The sequence below is a fragment of the Triturus cristatus genome, chromosome 9 (assembly GCF_964204655.1).
Source record: "Triturus cristatus chromosome 9, aTriCri1.1, whole genome shotgun sequence".
Taxonomy (NCBI): domain Eukaryota; kingdom Metazoa; phylum Chordata; class Amphibia; order Caudata; family Salamandridae; genus Triturus; species Triturus cristatus.
In genome coordinates, this window is record NC_140592.1 from 1,136,128,682 (window position 1) to 1,136,142,889 (window position 14,208).

The 14,208-nt window shown below is 39.2% G+C and overlaps 1 protein-coding gene across 3 annotated transcripts in view; it reads left to right on the top strand.

Annotated features, from left to right (window-relative positions):
• The window catches only part of HEATR4 (HEAT repeat containing 4), a 774,416-nt gene that overhangs the window by 698,464 nt on the left and 61,744 nt on the right, over nt 1-14,208 (top strand). For all 3 annotated transcript variants that reach the window (XM_085627058.1, XM_085627059.1, XM_085627057.1), the window contains one exon: nt 5,150-5,228. In XM_085627058.1, the coding sequence (XP_085483184.1) occupies nt 5,150-5,228 (79 nt within the window). The remainder of the gene's footprint in view (nt 1-5,149; nt 5,229-14,208) is intronic.

The following is a 14,208-nucleotide window of genomic DNA, read 5'->3' on the forward strand; positions in this document are numbered from 1 at the left end:
TGGGACGAGCATAAAAAGGACAAATTAGAACGAAGTGAAGAGTATCTTGCGGAGATCTTAGATCGCAGCCGCAACACCCTTTTATGTTTATGTCTGTTACAAACCCAGCTGGAACTGATAAAATGTGATGCAGAAGGTTTAACCTAAATCTAGTCATCAAAATCTATCCTGTCTGTTGTACATGTTAGAAAGATAAAATTCCATACCCGGGCATGATTTCGTTAGCAGGTAGGGTCTTACTGTAACTTTCCGCCCTTCTCTCTCCTCTCTTTCCCTAGCTATGCACCGCAAGAATTCCGCCTTTATGACACCCTTATTTCTGGTGGATAATGTAAGTGGTTCGTTAAAAAAATTAACATAGCCCAATCGGCTCAAGGTGTCCCCTACATATTTAAGCCAGGGTATTCGGTGACCTTTATCCCCCTTGATGCAATCCTCAAGAATGTGTCTACTTAGGCTTGCCTCTGGGTTTGTCCAAATTTTTATCCAGCAAATAATGGGTTTGAGGCTTGCCCTCTCACTGGAGTACGTAATACCAAGCTCCTCATGTACTATAAAGGAAGGGATACTTTGGGGCACTTGCAAAAGCCTTCTTAGGAACTTGTTTTCCTCCATTTGGATTCTCCTCTTTCTTCACTGATAAAATCACGGCATTAGGAATTGAACGCAGTACCGCCACTTACTCTCAACCCCTTCCGGACCTGCCCCTCCTTTCCGCACTACCCCCACTGGCCTCACCTAAAAACCAAGCTCGCTAGACCGACTTCGAATACTATGACGAAGACTCCTTCTCTAAAATCCTATCTACCTTAAACCCAAATAACCACTTTAATGGCCCGCTACCATCCAACTGCCTCGCTGCTGCCTCCCAATCCATTGTTCCTTGCTGGACTGCAATAATCAATGCCTCTCTCCAGCAGGGATCGATTCCAGACCCCCTTGAAAGCAGGCCAAGTCCTCCCTATTTAAAAAAAAACACATCGCTAGATCCAGCCTCCAAGACAATTTTAGACCTATCTCCAATATCCCTCTGTTAGACAAAGTTTTAGAGAAGTGTGTACAACAGCAACTAAGTCAGCACATCAACAACTTCCACCTACTTGATGACTCCCAATCTGGATTCCGACCGGGGCACAGCACTGGAAACTACTATGCTCCACATCGTGGACGACGCCCTCCAAGCCCTTGACCGAGCCACTTCTTCGTACCGCCAACATCTCCTACCATATGTACGCGGACGACACCCAAATATACATCAATATTGCATCACTCAAGGGGATCCTCTCCCTGAACGAGACCCTGAAACTAACTGTCCAATTGCTAGCCGCTAACCAACTAAAACTCAACGCAAAGAAAACTGAATTTCTCCTAATCTCCCCTTCAAAAGCCAACCCGGAGATTCAGATGTGGATCAAGATCATCACAGCCTTAAACTGCCCGCCGACCATTGTGGACTTTGCCAAATCTCTGGGCATAATCCTCGATTGTAACCTGAACATGCAAGACCACATTAACTCGATGGCTAAATCAGCCAGATTCCACCTGAGCTACCTGTGGAAGCTGAAACCTTTCATTGATGCTCCTGACTTAAAAATGGCAGTCCAAGCACTAGTCATCTCTAGACTGGAATATGGATGTTCCACCCTCACGGGATTACCCAAGATCTCCTTGGCACCTCTAAAAGCCTGCCTCAACGCGGCCGCCAGACTACTTACCGGCACTAGGAAATTTGACCACATCTCTCCACATATGAAATCACTAAACTGGCTCCCTCTTGAGCCCAGAATACAGCTGAAACTGGCATGCATTACACAAAAGGTTCTATACGCAAACTCCCCTGCTTATATGCACAGAAACTAGTGGTATCTGGAGGAAGCAGGAACTCCCGGTCCGCGAGAAACATCTTGCTCCAACCTGCCCATTTTCAGAAAAAAAGAACCTACGATAGGGCGTTCTCCGGGGCAGCACCAAGAATTTTGAACTCTTTCCCACCCGCCATCAGAAAAATCTTCTCTCAAGCACGTTTCAAGAAAGAGGCCAAAACTTTCCTCATGGGTAAATTCCTCGGCTAAGGCCTGCTCTCAACCACCACAGTGTGCCTGACGAATCTAAGAATATTGCTTCTTCCTCAGATCACCAACTCACCCCGCCGAGAAATGCTTCTGTTTCTACCGATGCTAAATATAACTGTAATCATACACTTGTGTCCCCTTTTGTCCCCTGCTCCCAACACCCCTGCCCTGCGCCATCCTTTGTATATTCCTGTACTTTAGACTTTTTGTTTGTTCTCCTCTGTAAACCGTGTAAAGCGCTCTGATACCCTCACGGGTCAAATTCGCACTCTATAAAACATTCAAATAAATGCTCCAGCCCCAATAATGTTCTGTGTAAAGTACTTTGCTGCTCCTTGAAGCTCTATGTGCTGCTTCCGCGTGTTTTAGATGTGCCAGCCCCAATAATGTTCTGTGTAAAGTACTGTACTGCGCCTCTAAGCTCTGTGTACAGTTCCTCATGTTTGAGATGCTCCAGCCCCAATAAGGTTCTGGCAAGGTACTTTTCTGCTCCTCGAAGCTCTGTGTACAGTTCCTCATGTTTGAGATGCTCCAACCTCAATAATTTTCTGTGTAAAGCACTTCAGTGCTCCTTGAAGCTCTGTATACAGCTCTGTGTGTTTGAGATGCTGCAACACCAATAATGTTCTTTGTAAAGTACTTTACTGCTCCTCGAAGCTCTTTTCACAGCTGCTCATGTTTGAGATGCTCCAACCCCAGTAATGCAATGTGTAAAGTACTTTCGCTGCGTCTAGCTCCTCGTGTTGGAGATTATCCAGTCTCAATAATGTTGTGTGTAAAGTACTTTGCTGCTTCTCAAAGTTCTGTGTGTAGCTCCTTGTGTTTGAGAAGCTCCAGTCTCAATAATGTTGTGTGTAAAGTACTTCTCTGCTCCTCAAAGCTCTGTGTACAGTTCCTCATGTTTGAGATGCTCCAACCTTAATAATGTTCGGTGTAAAGTACTTCAGTGCTCCTTGAAGCTCTATGTACAGCTCCTTGCGTTTGAGAAGCTCCTGCCCCAATAATGTTCTGTGTAAAGTACTTTGCTACTCCTCGAAGCCCTGTGGGTAGCTCCTTGTGTTTCAGAAGCGTCAGTCCCAGTAATGTTCTGTATAAAGTACTTCGCTGCTCCTCAAAGCTGTGTGCAGCTCTTGTGTTTGAGATGCTCCAGCCCCAATAATGTTCTGTGTAAAGTACTTCACTGCTCCTCGAAGCTGTGTGTACAGCTCCTCGTGTTTGAGATGCTCAAGCCCCAGTAATTTTCTGTGTGAAGTACTTTGCTACTCCTTGAAACTCTGTGTACAGCTCCTCGTGTTTGAGATGCTCCAACCGTATTAAAGTTTTGTGTAAAGTCCTTCGCTGCCCCTTGAAGCTCTGTGTACAGCTCCATGTGTTTGAAATGCTCCAGCCCCAGTAATGTTCTGTGTAAAGTACTTTTCTGCATCTTGAACCTATGGCCATTGAATATTAAATATATAAATTAATAAAACGATCAGCACTCAAGTCGCTGTACTAAAAAGAGTTTTTTATAAAGTGTATTCACTCACTGACTTTTTGATGACGGTACAATCATTGACACACATTTTCTTGTTGACCACCCCTGTGAATGTGCAAATAAAATCATGTTTGATTTCAGGAAAAGCGGTGTACTGGCGTTGTATTCACATTCCACGTATCTTTTTGAACAGTTAGTATTTGCTTACAGCATCTGATGGGGCCGGAATCCATATCCTAATTTTACTCAGGAATATCTGGCCGATGGTCTTTATTACCTGCTAAGAATTGTGGAGGGAAGAAAACAATTTACCAATTATACATTTCCCCTCCCGTTCAATCTATTTAACTACAGACACAGAATTCATTTTTTGTTGATTTATCACAAAGCCAGAAACAATAGAATATAGACACACCTCAAACTCAAGGCGTAGACATGCATTAATACTAATACAGAGCCCAATCTACAAATATAGTTCATACTGTACAATAGGTACAGAACAATGAATTCCAAAATCAGAACGCAGCTGAGTATAGACACTGCGTCCAGATCGTTTTTCATTTGTATTTCCGAATTAAAGAATAATCTGTCCCTACTCTACTTCTAAAGTGGCATCCCTTCCTAGTTTCCCAGAAGAATTTCCCCAAGGTGTCAGCAAGTGTTGACTCCCTAAGAAGTGCATTCACGTTAAATGGGTCAAGTAGCCTAAAGCTACAGAGCTCGTACTAAGATGCTCTCCTTTCTCAGTCAAAAGCAGAAGTCCTGCAAATCTGTCCCTGTACCTAATACGAAAAGACAAAGTTACACCCCTAACGGGTCACATGGTACTTTATTCCGTGAACACCTTCTTTGAGTAACTTTAAACAAAGTCCAATTAATTTTATAGCTCTGTTCGCCAACCTTGGGTTCCAGGTTTCACCAGGCACTGAAGGTGTCCTCCCTTTTCTCTGTCCGAGCTCTTCAAAGGCATTCCTCTCCTCCCATGTATCCTCTTAAATCAAAAATAATGAGGTGAAATTGCTGCACCTGCAGTAGGGGTGAAAAGAAAACTTTCTACACACATACATTTTGATTAGCTCCTGACACGAGAGCGAATGAGGAGGAATGAAACCTTAGGAAAACAAAAGTTAGGCCTACAATTCTGGCTAACCTAAGAACGTTCTTTAAGGTGCACTCGTTACACAGGGCTTTATATGAATCTTATAACAGTGAATACCTTTGTTTTACCAACTAATCATTATATGCATGCATAATTACATGATTTCTCTAAATACTTGTGAAATGCAAATCAATCTTGTACATGACATCACAATTTCACTACTGATTTCAATACGATGATATACAAACTTCGTCCTAATATGCACAAAGTTCAACCAAACATCAGAATATATGCGAGTGCAGTTTGTACATGAATATAATGCACCCCTACAAATTTAGGAGCGTCAAGTGCTCTATCACACCCCTGATACATGTGTGCTTGCAGATTGTGTTGTTACACATCTCCCTTTCCCGAGTACACCCTGTCAGTCGATAGCTTGTTCTAGGTCTGCTTAAAATGTTCGAGTACAGAGTTGCTTTGCACCTAACACGTTCTTTTGTTTAGGGAGGTGAAGCGAGGCCTGATGGCACTGAACATTACTCCTGATGGGAACCATAAGCCAATTACGAAAATCCAAAATAAGGTAAAGTGAAATATCGTAATGCATGCTAGAAGTAAACATTTTCAAAATTATGCTGCGTAAATTGTAAAAGAGGCTGGTAATAGATTCATGTCACTCTGATTTAAGCAGGGGTGTAACAGAGACCCCTTCAGCCCCAGCAGCGCAGGGGTGCCCAACACTTCAGATGGCCCTCAACCCTTCAGGGGGGCACACTTCAGCTCAGACTTAATAGATCTCTGTGAGATCTATGAGACACAGGGCCGCTCATCATATTCTGCAGACTGCAGGGGAGATGGGGCGTCTTTTGGCGTTGCGCCCCAGGATTTTATTTAGTAGTGCTGGTCGGTGCTCTGCCCCATGATGCCTTCTTGAATTTCACGATTAAATGCATTAGTCAAGCATTCGATAAGGATGCAGAACAGGTTTAGCAGAACAGGTTCAGCACAGTGACACTATGCAAGGCCTTGCCACGCCCCAGTAAAGGAGAGCGGACTCCCATTGGCTGAGACAAGGCCAGTGATGGGTGGAACATGTCAGCTTTGTGGTTTTGTGGGGCTGGCCCGGTCTTAAGTGTAGATTGGTGCAAGAGGGTAAATTCACGGAGAGAGTCAAGAAAGAGCCGGAGAAATCTGAGAGTTGCGCATGGGCCTAAGAGCCAAAATGGGAGCTGAGCAAAAAAATAAAAATAAACTTGTTGTAATGTAAGTGTTTTTTGAGTGAAGTTTATAAAAAATGATCATTTCTAAACATTAACTTTAAGAAAGAATTTGTCGCCCCCGCTATAAAGGACCCAGCTACAATGCCACGAGTGAGATAATGGACAATTCAGTATGTAAAAATGGATAAACGTACATTTTATTGTTGTATAGGAACGGGCAGTATGTTGTTTTAAACCTTATACAATTGAGGATTTTGTTTTTGTATGGTACATTCTCTGAGCCGAACGATTCATTTCTAGATGCTTCCAAATGTGGCAGTCAGGAAAGATGAGAATCACGCAATTAGGTGTCTTGGGGGAACCAGGCATAGAGTTCAGGTTTACCAGTGATGGAGCGGGGGATCTTGAATCTTTATCTACGATTATAATCGTCATAAAAACCCCGCCACTGGACGTATGGACCGCTGTTCATCGACATGAAGAGGTAAATAGGAGCTAGCATCTACAGACACATAGACAGTGAAACCATTAGGCTCCACAGAAAAGGACAAGGAGAATATAAACATATATAAAAAAAAGGTTTATCAACTTAGTTTTGAATAAAGCATTGACATTAATCCATTAAGAATTCTAATGCAAGCATCAATAATTACCATTTTAATTAGTCCAAGAGATCATATTTCAGGACAAGGTAAAAATGGAATATTAGTGAGAACTTCATAAAGAATACAACATATCCGAAAAATGTGTTACATGAAGGAGATTCCTAATCTAAATTACCTGGTGTGGTTCAGGGAAACAGGCATTATGGGGCATATTTATGACTTTTGTGGTGCAGGGCAGCGCAACAAGTCACCTTGCTGCGCTGCCATGCGTCACACGGAAAGGGCACGAATATGCCGTATTTATTCAACACGGTGCATTCCTGTCCTTTTCCCTTGCACTGGCGTCATTTTGGCAGCCTATCGTCTATGCAGGCACCCTTGCCTATTCTGTAGGCAGGATTGTTTTTGTGCAGGAAGAGGCACCTTCATGCACAAAAACAATCCTAAGAGGCTTTTATCTCTTTCTGTGTGTCCTGCAGAGTGCAGCACACATAGAAAGAGGAAAACCAAGGAGAAATAAAGCTATTTCTCCTCATTACACCTCTCTTACGAAGGCGTATCCTTTTGGTGCATTCACAGGTTTACCTGTTCTTGTAAATCTGGGAATGCGTCAAAATCCATGGATGTTGCATGATAACACCCACGCAACACCCATGGAAATGCCTCCCTGGCGCAAAGTAATGCAACGCAATCATTGCCCTGCATTACATAACTTGTGATTTATGAAGTCATGCAGGGCCACGCAAGGTGGCCTTGCATAGCTTCATAAATCTCATTATACATTTGCGTCACTCTTGCACCACGTTGCATGGTGCAAGAGCAACACAAAGGACTCATAAATATACACCTTAGTTTGGGTTTATAAGGTAAGGCATAAAGCCATAAAGCCTTTGTATTCAAGCTGTGGAGATCTGCAGAGGTGAGAAGGGTCTTTTCAGTCAAAGAAAGTTAGAGCACAAGAACGTGAATGAGAGAGAGGGAGAGAGTGTGTGTGTGAAATGGTAAGTGTGTCTGAACTAGTCTAAGGAACACACAATTATATTTCAACAAAACACTAATTGCAACATTCCAACATGCTCCCACTCTCAGGAACCAATCAGTTCTCCCCACACTCTAGGAGCATTATATACTCTCCATTTTCTCATGTCTAAACAATAATCCATGCATGGCTATATCCTTGAATTGTTACACCAGACAAACGGTAGACTACATTTTGTCTCTTCCCACAAGTTGCTCTCCCACACTGGGATCTTCAAAGGAACCCTAATTTCCACACATTATAAATTGTGTGCTATAAAGTTGTATCAAATAGAACTGTATGTCTGTTCAATATTTAGAGGCCATTTCAATGAAAAATGTGCTTCCTGTAAGTGACAATGTGCTACCAAACCATGCTTTAGTGACATTAAAAAATCTCCCTGCCTCATGTCCATTAGAGGTAGGTGGGTTTCAGCACTCCCTAACAGAGGCATTCAGCAAAGCAAGAAAACACCTGGAGAGGGGCTCCATCCTCACCAAATGAGGCACATAAAGAGACAGCTCTCAGAATAAAGCGTTGGGTTTTATTAGCGCAACATCTCTAACAGAAAGGTATTCCCAGATGTCAAATGAAATCAACATGCAAATGTAAATATACATATCTATCTATCTATCTATCTATCTATATATATATCACTGAAAAAACCATGGGTTTCACACACGTTATAGTTAGGAATTAGCATTTAAAAAACCTTAGAAATTCAATGAAAAAACCAAAGGTTTCACACATGTTATAGTTAGCTGGACATTTCACTCGTAAAAAACCAATGAAATTCCCCCGTTATAGTTAGTTCAGCTAACTATAACTCGCGCGCCCGCAATGCACTACTGATGACGTCACATATTACATCACTCATGACATGGTCAGTGACATCACTCATGACATCACTGATGACATCTCAAATGACATCACTGATGACATCATCCAGTGAATGTGTGTTTTTCTGAAAATTAAATATGTTTTATATATGTATATCTCAAGGTCGATGGAAGAATAAATGAGTATATAAGTGTCTAAATTGATGATTTGTTTCTGAAAAATTGATTGTATAACTGACTGATTAAGTGTATCTTTTTGAATACATGGCTTAGTGAGTAATGTTTAAATGTGTAAATACCTGTATCAGTCTCTCACTTTGTATATAAGTGGCTGCATGGGTTGGTGAGTAGCTACATGAGTGTCTATATAGGTTAATAGTTGGTTTTTTGAGTATCAGTATGAGTGTCTGAGTGTCTTCATGGTGCGGTGGGGGGTATTACGTAGTGCATAGATGCATGAATGAGTGACTCACTGTTTGTATGTGTTGAAGACAGCATGTGTGCAGGACTTTATGGGTGGATGAGTGTGTGCATGGGTGTGTTAGTGAGTGAATGACTGTCTCAATAGTGTCTTCATAAGTAACTACATATGTTTTAAACTAGTATATGTGACTATTGTTGTTTATAAGTGAGTATATGTGAGAGTGAGAGATTGGAAGAGTTCCTGTATGAATAAGTATGTTTTTCTATAAGTGATTGTTAAAAAGACTAAGTATGTGTAAGTTTCTGTAAAAGTAAGTGTGCTGGTGTGTGTATAACTGTATATGCAAGTAAATGGATGTTTGATTCTTTATTAGCATGAGTGACTATGTGTGTGAGTAACTCTATGGATGAGTGGGATTGTGTTACAGGATGTTTAGGTGTATGAGTACATATGATGTGTGAGTACATGTATGAGTGACTGTATAGGATTGTTGGTGGATGAGTGGATGTGTATGTGGATCTTAGAATTACTGAATAGGTTGTTGTAACTGTTATTGGTATGTCCATTGTTTTGAAAATTTTAGTGTCTATTTTTGAATGTTTGTATCAAAGGTTATATTAGGGTGAGAGGAGGTCTACCACTCTGTCACAAGGATAATGTCATCAGTGATGTCATTTGAGATGTCATCAGTGATGTCATGAGTGATGTCACTGACCATGTCATGAGTGATGTAATATGTGACGTCATCAGTAGTGCATTGCGGGCGCGCGAGTTATAGTTAGCTGAACTAACTATAACGGGGGAATTTCATTGGTTTTTTACGAGTGAAATGTCCAGCTAACTATAACATGTGTGAAACCTTTGGTTTTTTCATTGAATTTCTAAGGTTTTTTAAATGCTAATTCCTAACTATAACGTGTGCGAAACCCATGGTTTTTTCAGTGAATTTCAAAGGTTTTTTAAATGCTAATTCCTAACTATAACGTGTGTGAAACCCATGGTTTTTTCAGTGAATTTGCAAGGTTTTTTAAATGCTAATTTTTTTTTTTTTCTTCTATTTTTTTTAACATATTTTTATTTTAATTTTCTATCCTTTTTTAAAGACTATGGTTACATTTTTAAAATTCTATAACATGTTTTTTTTAATATATTTTATAAAATAAACAGGTAAAATTTATTAGCAATACATTTTTTCCTTTTTTTTTATTTATTTTTTTAGTACGCGTACCGTAAGCTTACGGTAAGCGTACGGTTTACGCAATGTCCGTAATTTATCTACGCTGTTTGCGTATAGTTACGCAATTTGCGTAGCCGCGCGTACTCCACGTGGGGCGCGTACGCGTGTACGCTACACGCGCACGTTACGCGGAAGTGTCGGGGAGTGACTGTTATGCGCATGCGCGCAAGCGCGTGTCTTTTTTACGCGCATGCGTACTTTTGCCGTAAGCGTACCGTAAGCGTACGGTAGGTCATGTGATCATGAAACACAACTTTTGATTGGTTGAAACTACTTTCAGTTCTAGAACTCTCCTACACCACACCCATTCCCCTCATTTCTGCTTGTGATCCCTTAGGAGAAGGAGCTGGGTTGTCTTTGTGATACGATGGCAGAACAGCAGAGCTCTTCTGAGAGTGAGGCTAGCAGCACTACCTTGAGGCAGAGAGCGAGGAAACAAAAGACCTCTTACGTATGGGAATATTTTACTTTTCCAGAAGGCCAGCAAAAGGTAAATGCACCCTTAGTGACTTGCAAGCTGTGTAAGCGTGTACTTTCAAGAGGTAATCCTGACAGGAAGTATTCCTTTGGGAATCACACCATGATGAGACACCTTAAGGATGTACACAGAAGGACACATGCTCGACTTACTGAAGGTAACCCTTCAGTAAATCAACCAAGCACATCCACAGCAGCTCAGCCTGGACCATCATCTGCAGAGCCGAGTCCTTCTTCTGCAGGTCAGGTGAGCCCTTCATCTGTGGGGGGAGCATCTCCTTTTTCTGGTCCTCTGGAAATTAACCCTCGGTTTGCGAGGGTTGAAGTACGGTGCGCCCATTGTCACGATCTAATTACTTATAGGGAGACCAGTGTTTCCCTAGTGAACAGTAAAATAGATCAGCACACTTGTCGTACCGTCTAATATTCCCAATCTTTCTTTCCTCTGTCCCTGCATGAACACAACGGCTCTTTTAAGAGCCAACCTTACCTTTCATCTATTTTTTATATATTTTTTTACGGGACGCGTAATTTTTTAAATTTTTTTTTAAAAACACTAAAAATCAATTATCACATTACAAGGTCCTTGAGAGACTACAATTAAAAACTGCAAATGTGATTGTAGAGAAGTGGAAAAAAGGGACCATGACATTATTGACTTACCATACCCACTCAAAAAAAGATTTATTCATTTAATTTATTTTTAATTGCTTTTAAAATGGTTATAGTTTTCGAAAATTTTCTAGCACAATCTGAAAAAAAAGAAAAAAGTATTAATATTTAATAAAACATTTAATAATACAGTACACATATTTACATATTTTTCAAAAAATATTTTTGCCTTTTTTTTGCTGTTTTCAGAAAATATTGCATTTCACTATAAATTGTGAAAGCAATTGCATTCATCATTTAACAGCAGGCAAAAAAAAATTAACAATCTCAAAGATTGTTTTTAAAAAAGCCCAGAATCTCTTTTTTCATAAACATAACTTTAAAGAAATGCATAATATTCTAAACGAATATCATCTAATATCTATACTTATTTCTTTAAAATACTGTCTGATATTTTTGTTTCAGAAGTATAATCACAATAATATATGTCAAATAACTCCACAATACATCTGGTTCCATTTCCTTTAGGCCAAATAGTAATTTTAAAATTCTTTTTTTGTTTAATTTCCAATGGTAATCCAATAAAAAACAAAAGTTTAAATTGTACAGATGTCACCGTTTCTCTGTAACATTTTGGTTTCCGAAAGATTAATTAATAATTAAATAAGTCCACAATAGAATTGTTTACTTTTCCGCATGGCCAAATAGTAATTTTAAAAATCTTTTTTGAAAAAATTTCCAATGGCAATCCAATAACATTCCAAAATTTAAATTGTGCAGATGTTACCGATTTTTTCTAAATTTTTGGTTTTCCAAAGTTTCCTTAAAAAATGGAAAAATTCCACATTACAATTGGTTACCTTTCCATTAGGCCAAATGATAATTTGTTAAATCTTTTTATTTGTAAATTCCAAATGGTAATCCAATAAAATGGTAAAATTGTTTTCTCCAGATGTTGTCAAATCTCTCTAAAATTTAGGTTTCAGGAAGATTAGATAGGTATTTGCTAAATCAAAAGGCAAACGTTGCTTAAAAATCAATTGGGAATCATTACACAGTGTCCAGCCTTTTTCACATTTAAGATAAACTGTGTAATGACCAGAAGTTACAGTAGGTCCATCATGGAAAATTATTGCAACTGTTACAAAAGTTTTTCCTGAAATTGATAATTGCTGTCCTGTAAACTTCTTTATTAAAGTATCCAATTTTGAACCATCAGCTCTACATCGTTGCATCATTAAAATTACATACTGTCTGTATTCCTTTAAAATTAATGTTGAAAACATGTCAGATTTACACTCACTGCATTGCATGCTATGATTAGCATCTTTAACTAATTTAGCAAAAGTGACTGTTTTACTCTCTGGCAATGTTAAATAAATAAACCTTTCAGAATCAACATTAGAGCCACATATATTATAACAGTTTTCACAACTATGTTCCCATTTATAAGAGAGACCAAATAAATTTTCAATGTTAACCCCTTCTTCTTCCAGTACCTGAAGAAAATAAATCAAGAATTCCTGTGTGTCTTGCTGTACATTTTGAGAAAACTGTGTTCGTCCTGAACATACATCTAAAACTTTTCTAATTTCAGTAGCACTTTCTATTTGAGTTTTATCATTACTCAGCTTTTCAAAAAGGAGACTCAGCACAGTACAGAATCTTTTTCCCTGATTTACTATTATCTGCTCTTGCAAACTTTCCAGATAAAATGCAACATTCAGCACTACATTAGCGTAGCAGTTGACACCAGAGCTATTTTCAAAATAACATCCTACAACCTGTTCTTCATTTTCCTTATTCTTTTTGCTTGCAATTACATCACTCCTCTTTTTTTTCCTCCTCTCTACATCTTCATTACAGATATTCTCATTTCTCCTTTTACGAGAAACTACACGTTTCTCCAACACAGGATACTGACCTAAATGAGGAGCATAGCTTCTTCTTAATCTATTATACTCCTTTACACAGTTTGTATCAGCACTAACTTTTGAATCATCAAAGTCTATCATGAATAAACCTGATAATGTTTTCACTCGTGACAAAGCAACATATGCCATACCTTCTTTGAACACAGTTGAACCAATGTTCACAAATGCACAATCTACAGTCAATCCTTGAGACTTGTGAATAGTTACAGCATATGCTAGAGAAAACGGAAACTGCTTCCTACGTACATATAAGTCTTTCACAAGCATGAAACGAACTGTACAACGACAAATATCTTTAACTTCTTCTATCTGATCAAATTTTATTTTTAAACATTCAATTCCATCTTTTTTCTGATAATTAATAAAACCCACAACTCTTCCCATAGCTCCATTAACTAAACCTTTTTCAACATCCAAATTTCTCCTTAAAAATACTCTACAGTTCATGCAAACATATAGATTTTTTTCTAATCCAGCTGTTTTGGAAATCTTCTTCCCTAGTGAATCCAATTTATTTTTCAGTGTGCCTGTTAATGTGACAGTAATTCTTCCATCCTCAATTTTGTCCACTGCTTCCAATTTCCTGATATCTTCCTTTTCCAATTTCAAAAGCTCCTCATTGAATATTGAGCATTCACGTAGAGTTGGCATTAAGCAGATGACACTTTTGTTTTCTGCAATGTTCTTGTATATCTTCTCTGCAACTATTTCTTCCTTTGGAAATAAATTATGTAGCAGCCGAGTCTGTAATGCTTTTTTGCCAGCTTCTGTGAGTAGTCCAATCCTGATATCTTTCAGAATACTTCCATATTCTTCATCGTTTGCTTGCCTCATATTAGTTGTAAGTTCCTTGTACTCAAAGAAGGACCAAATATTTGTATTACCGATGCTTCCCAATGACTTCTTCGTGTCTTCATGTGTCACAGTATTAAACACTGGTTGTCCTTTAACTGGAGTAAGTTGCAAAAGATCTCCAAAAACTATGACGTGTTTTCCTCCAAATAACACGTCATAGTCTGACTTCAGAATTTGCTGCATTCTTAAATGCACAAACGCAAGCATTAAGTTCGATACCATGCTCACCTCATCAATAATGAGAACTTCATCTTCTTCAATACTCTTGAAACTTCCAAGCATGCTTCTCCAGTTAGCTTGTTGTATTGTATTTTGTTCTCATGCTCCACTGGTAACATTAGC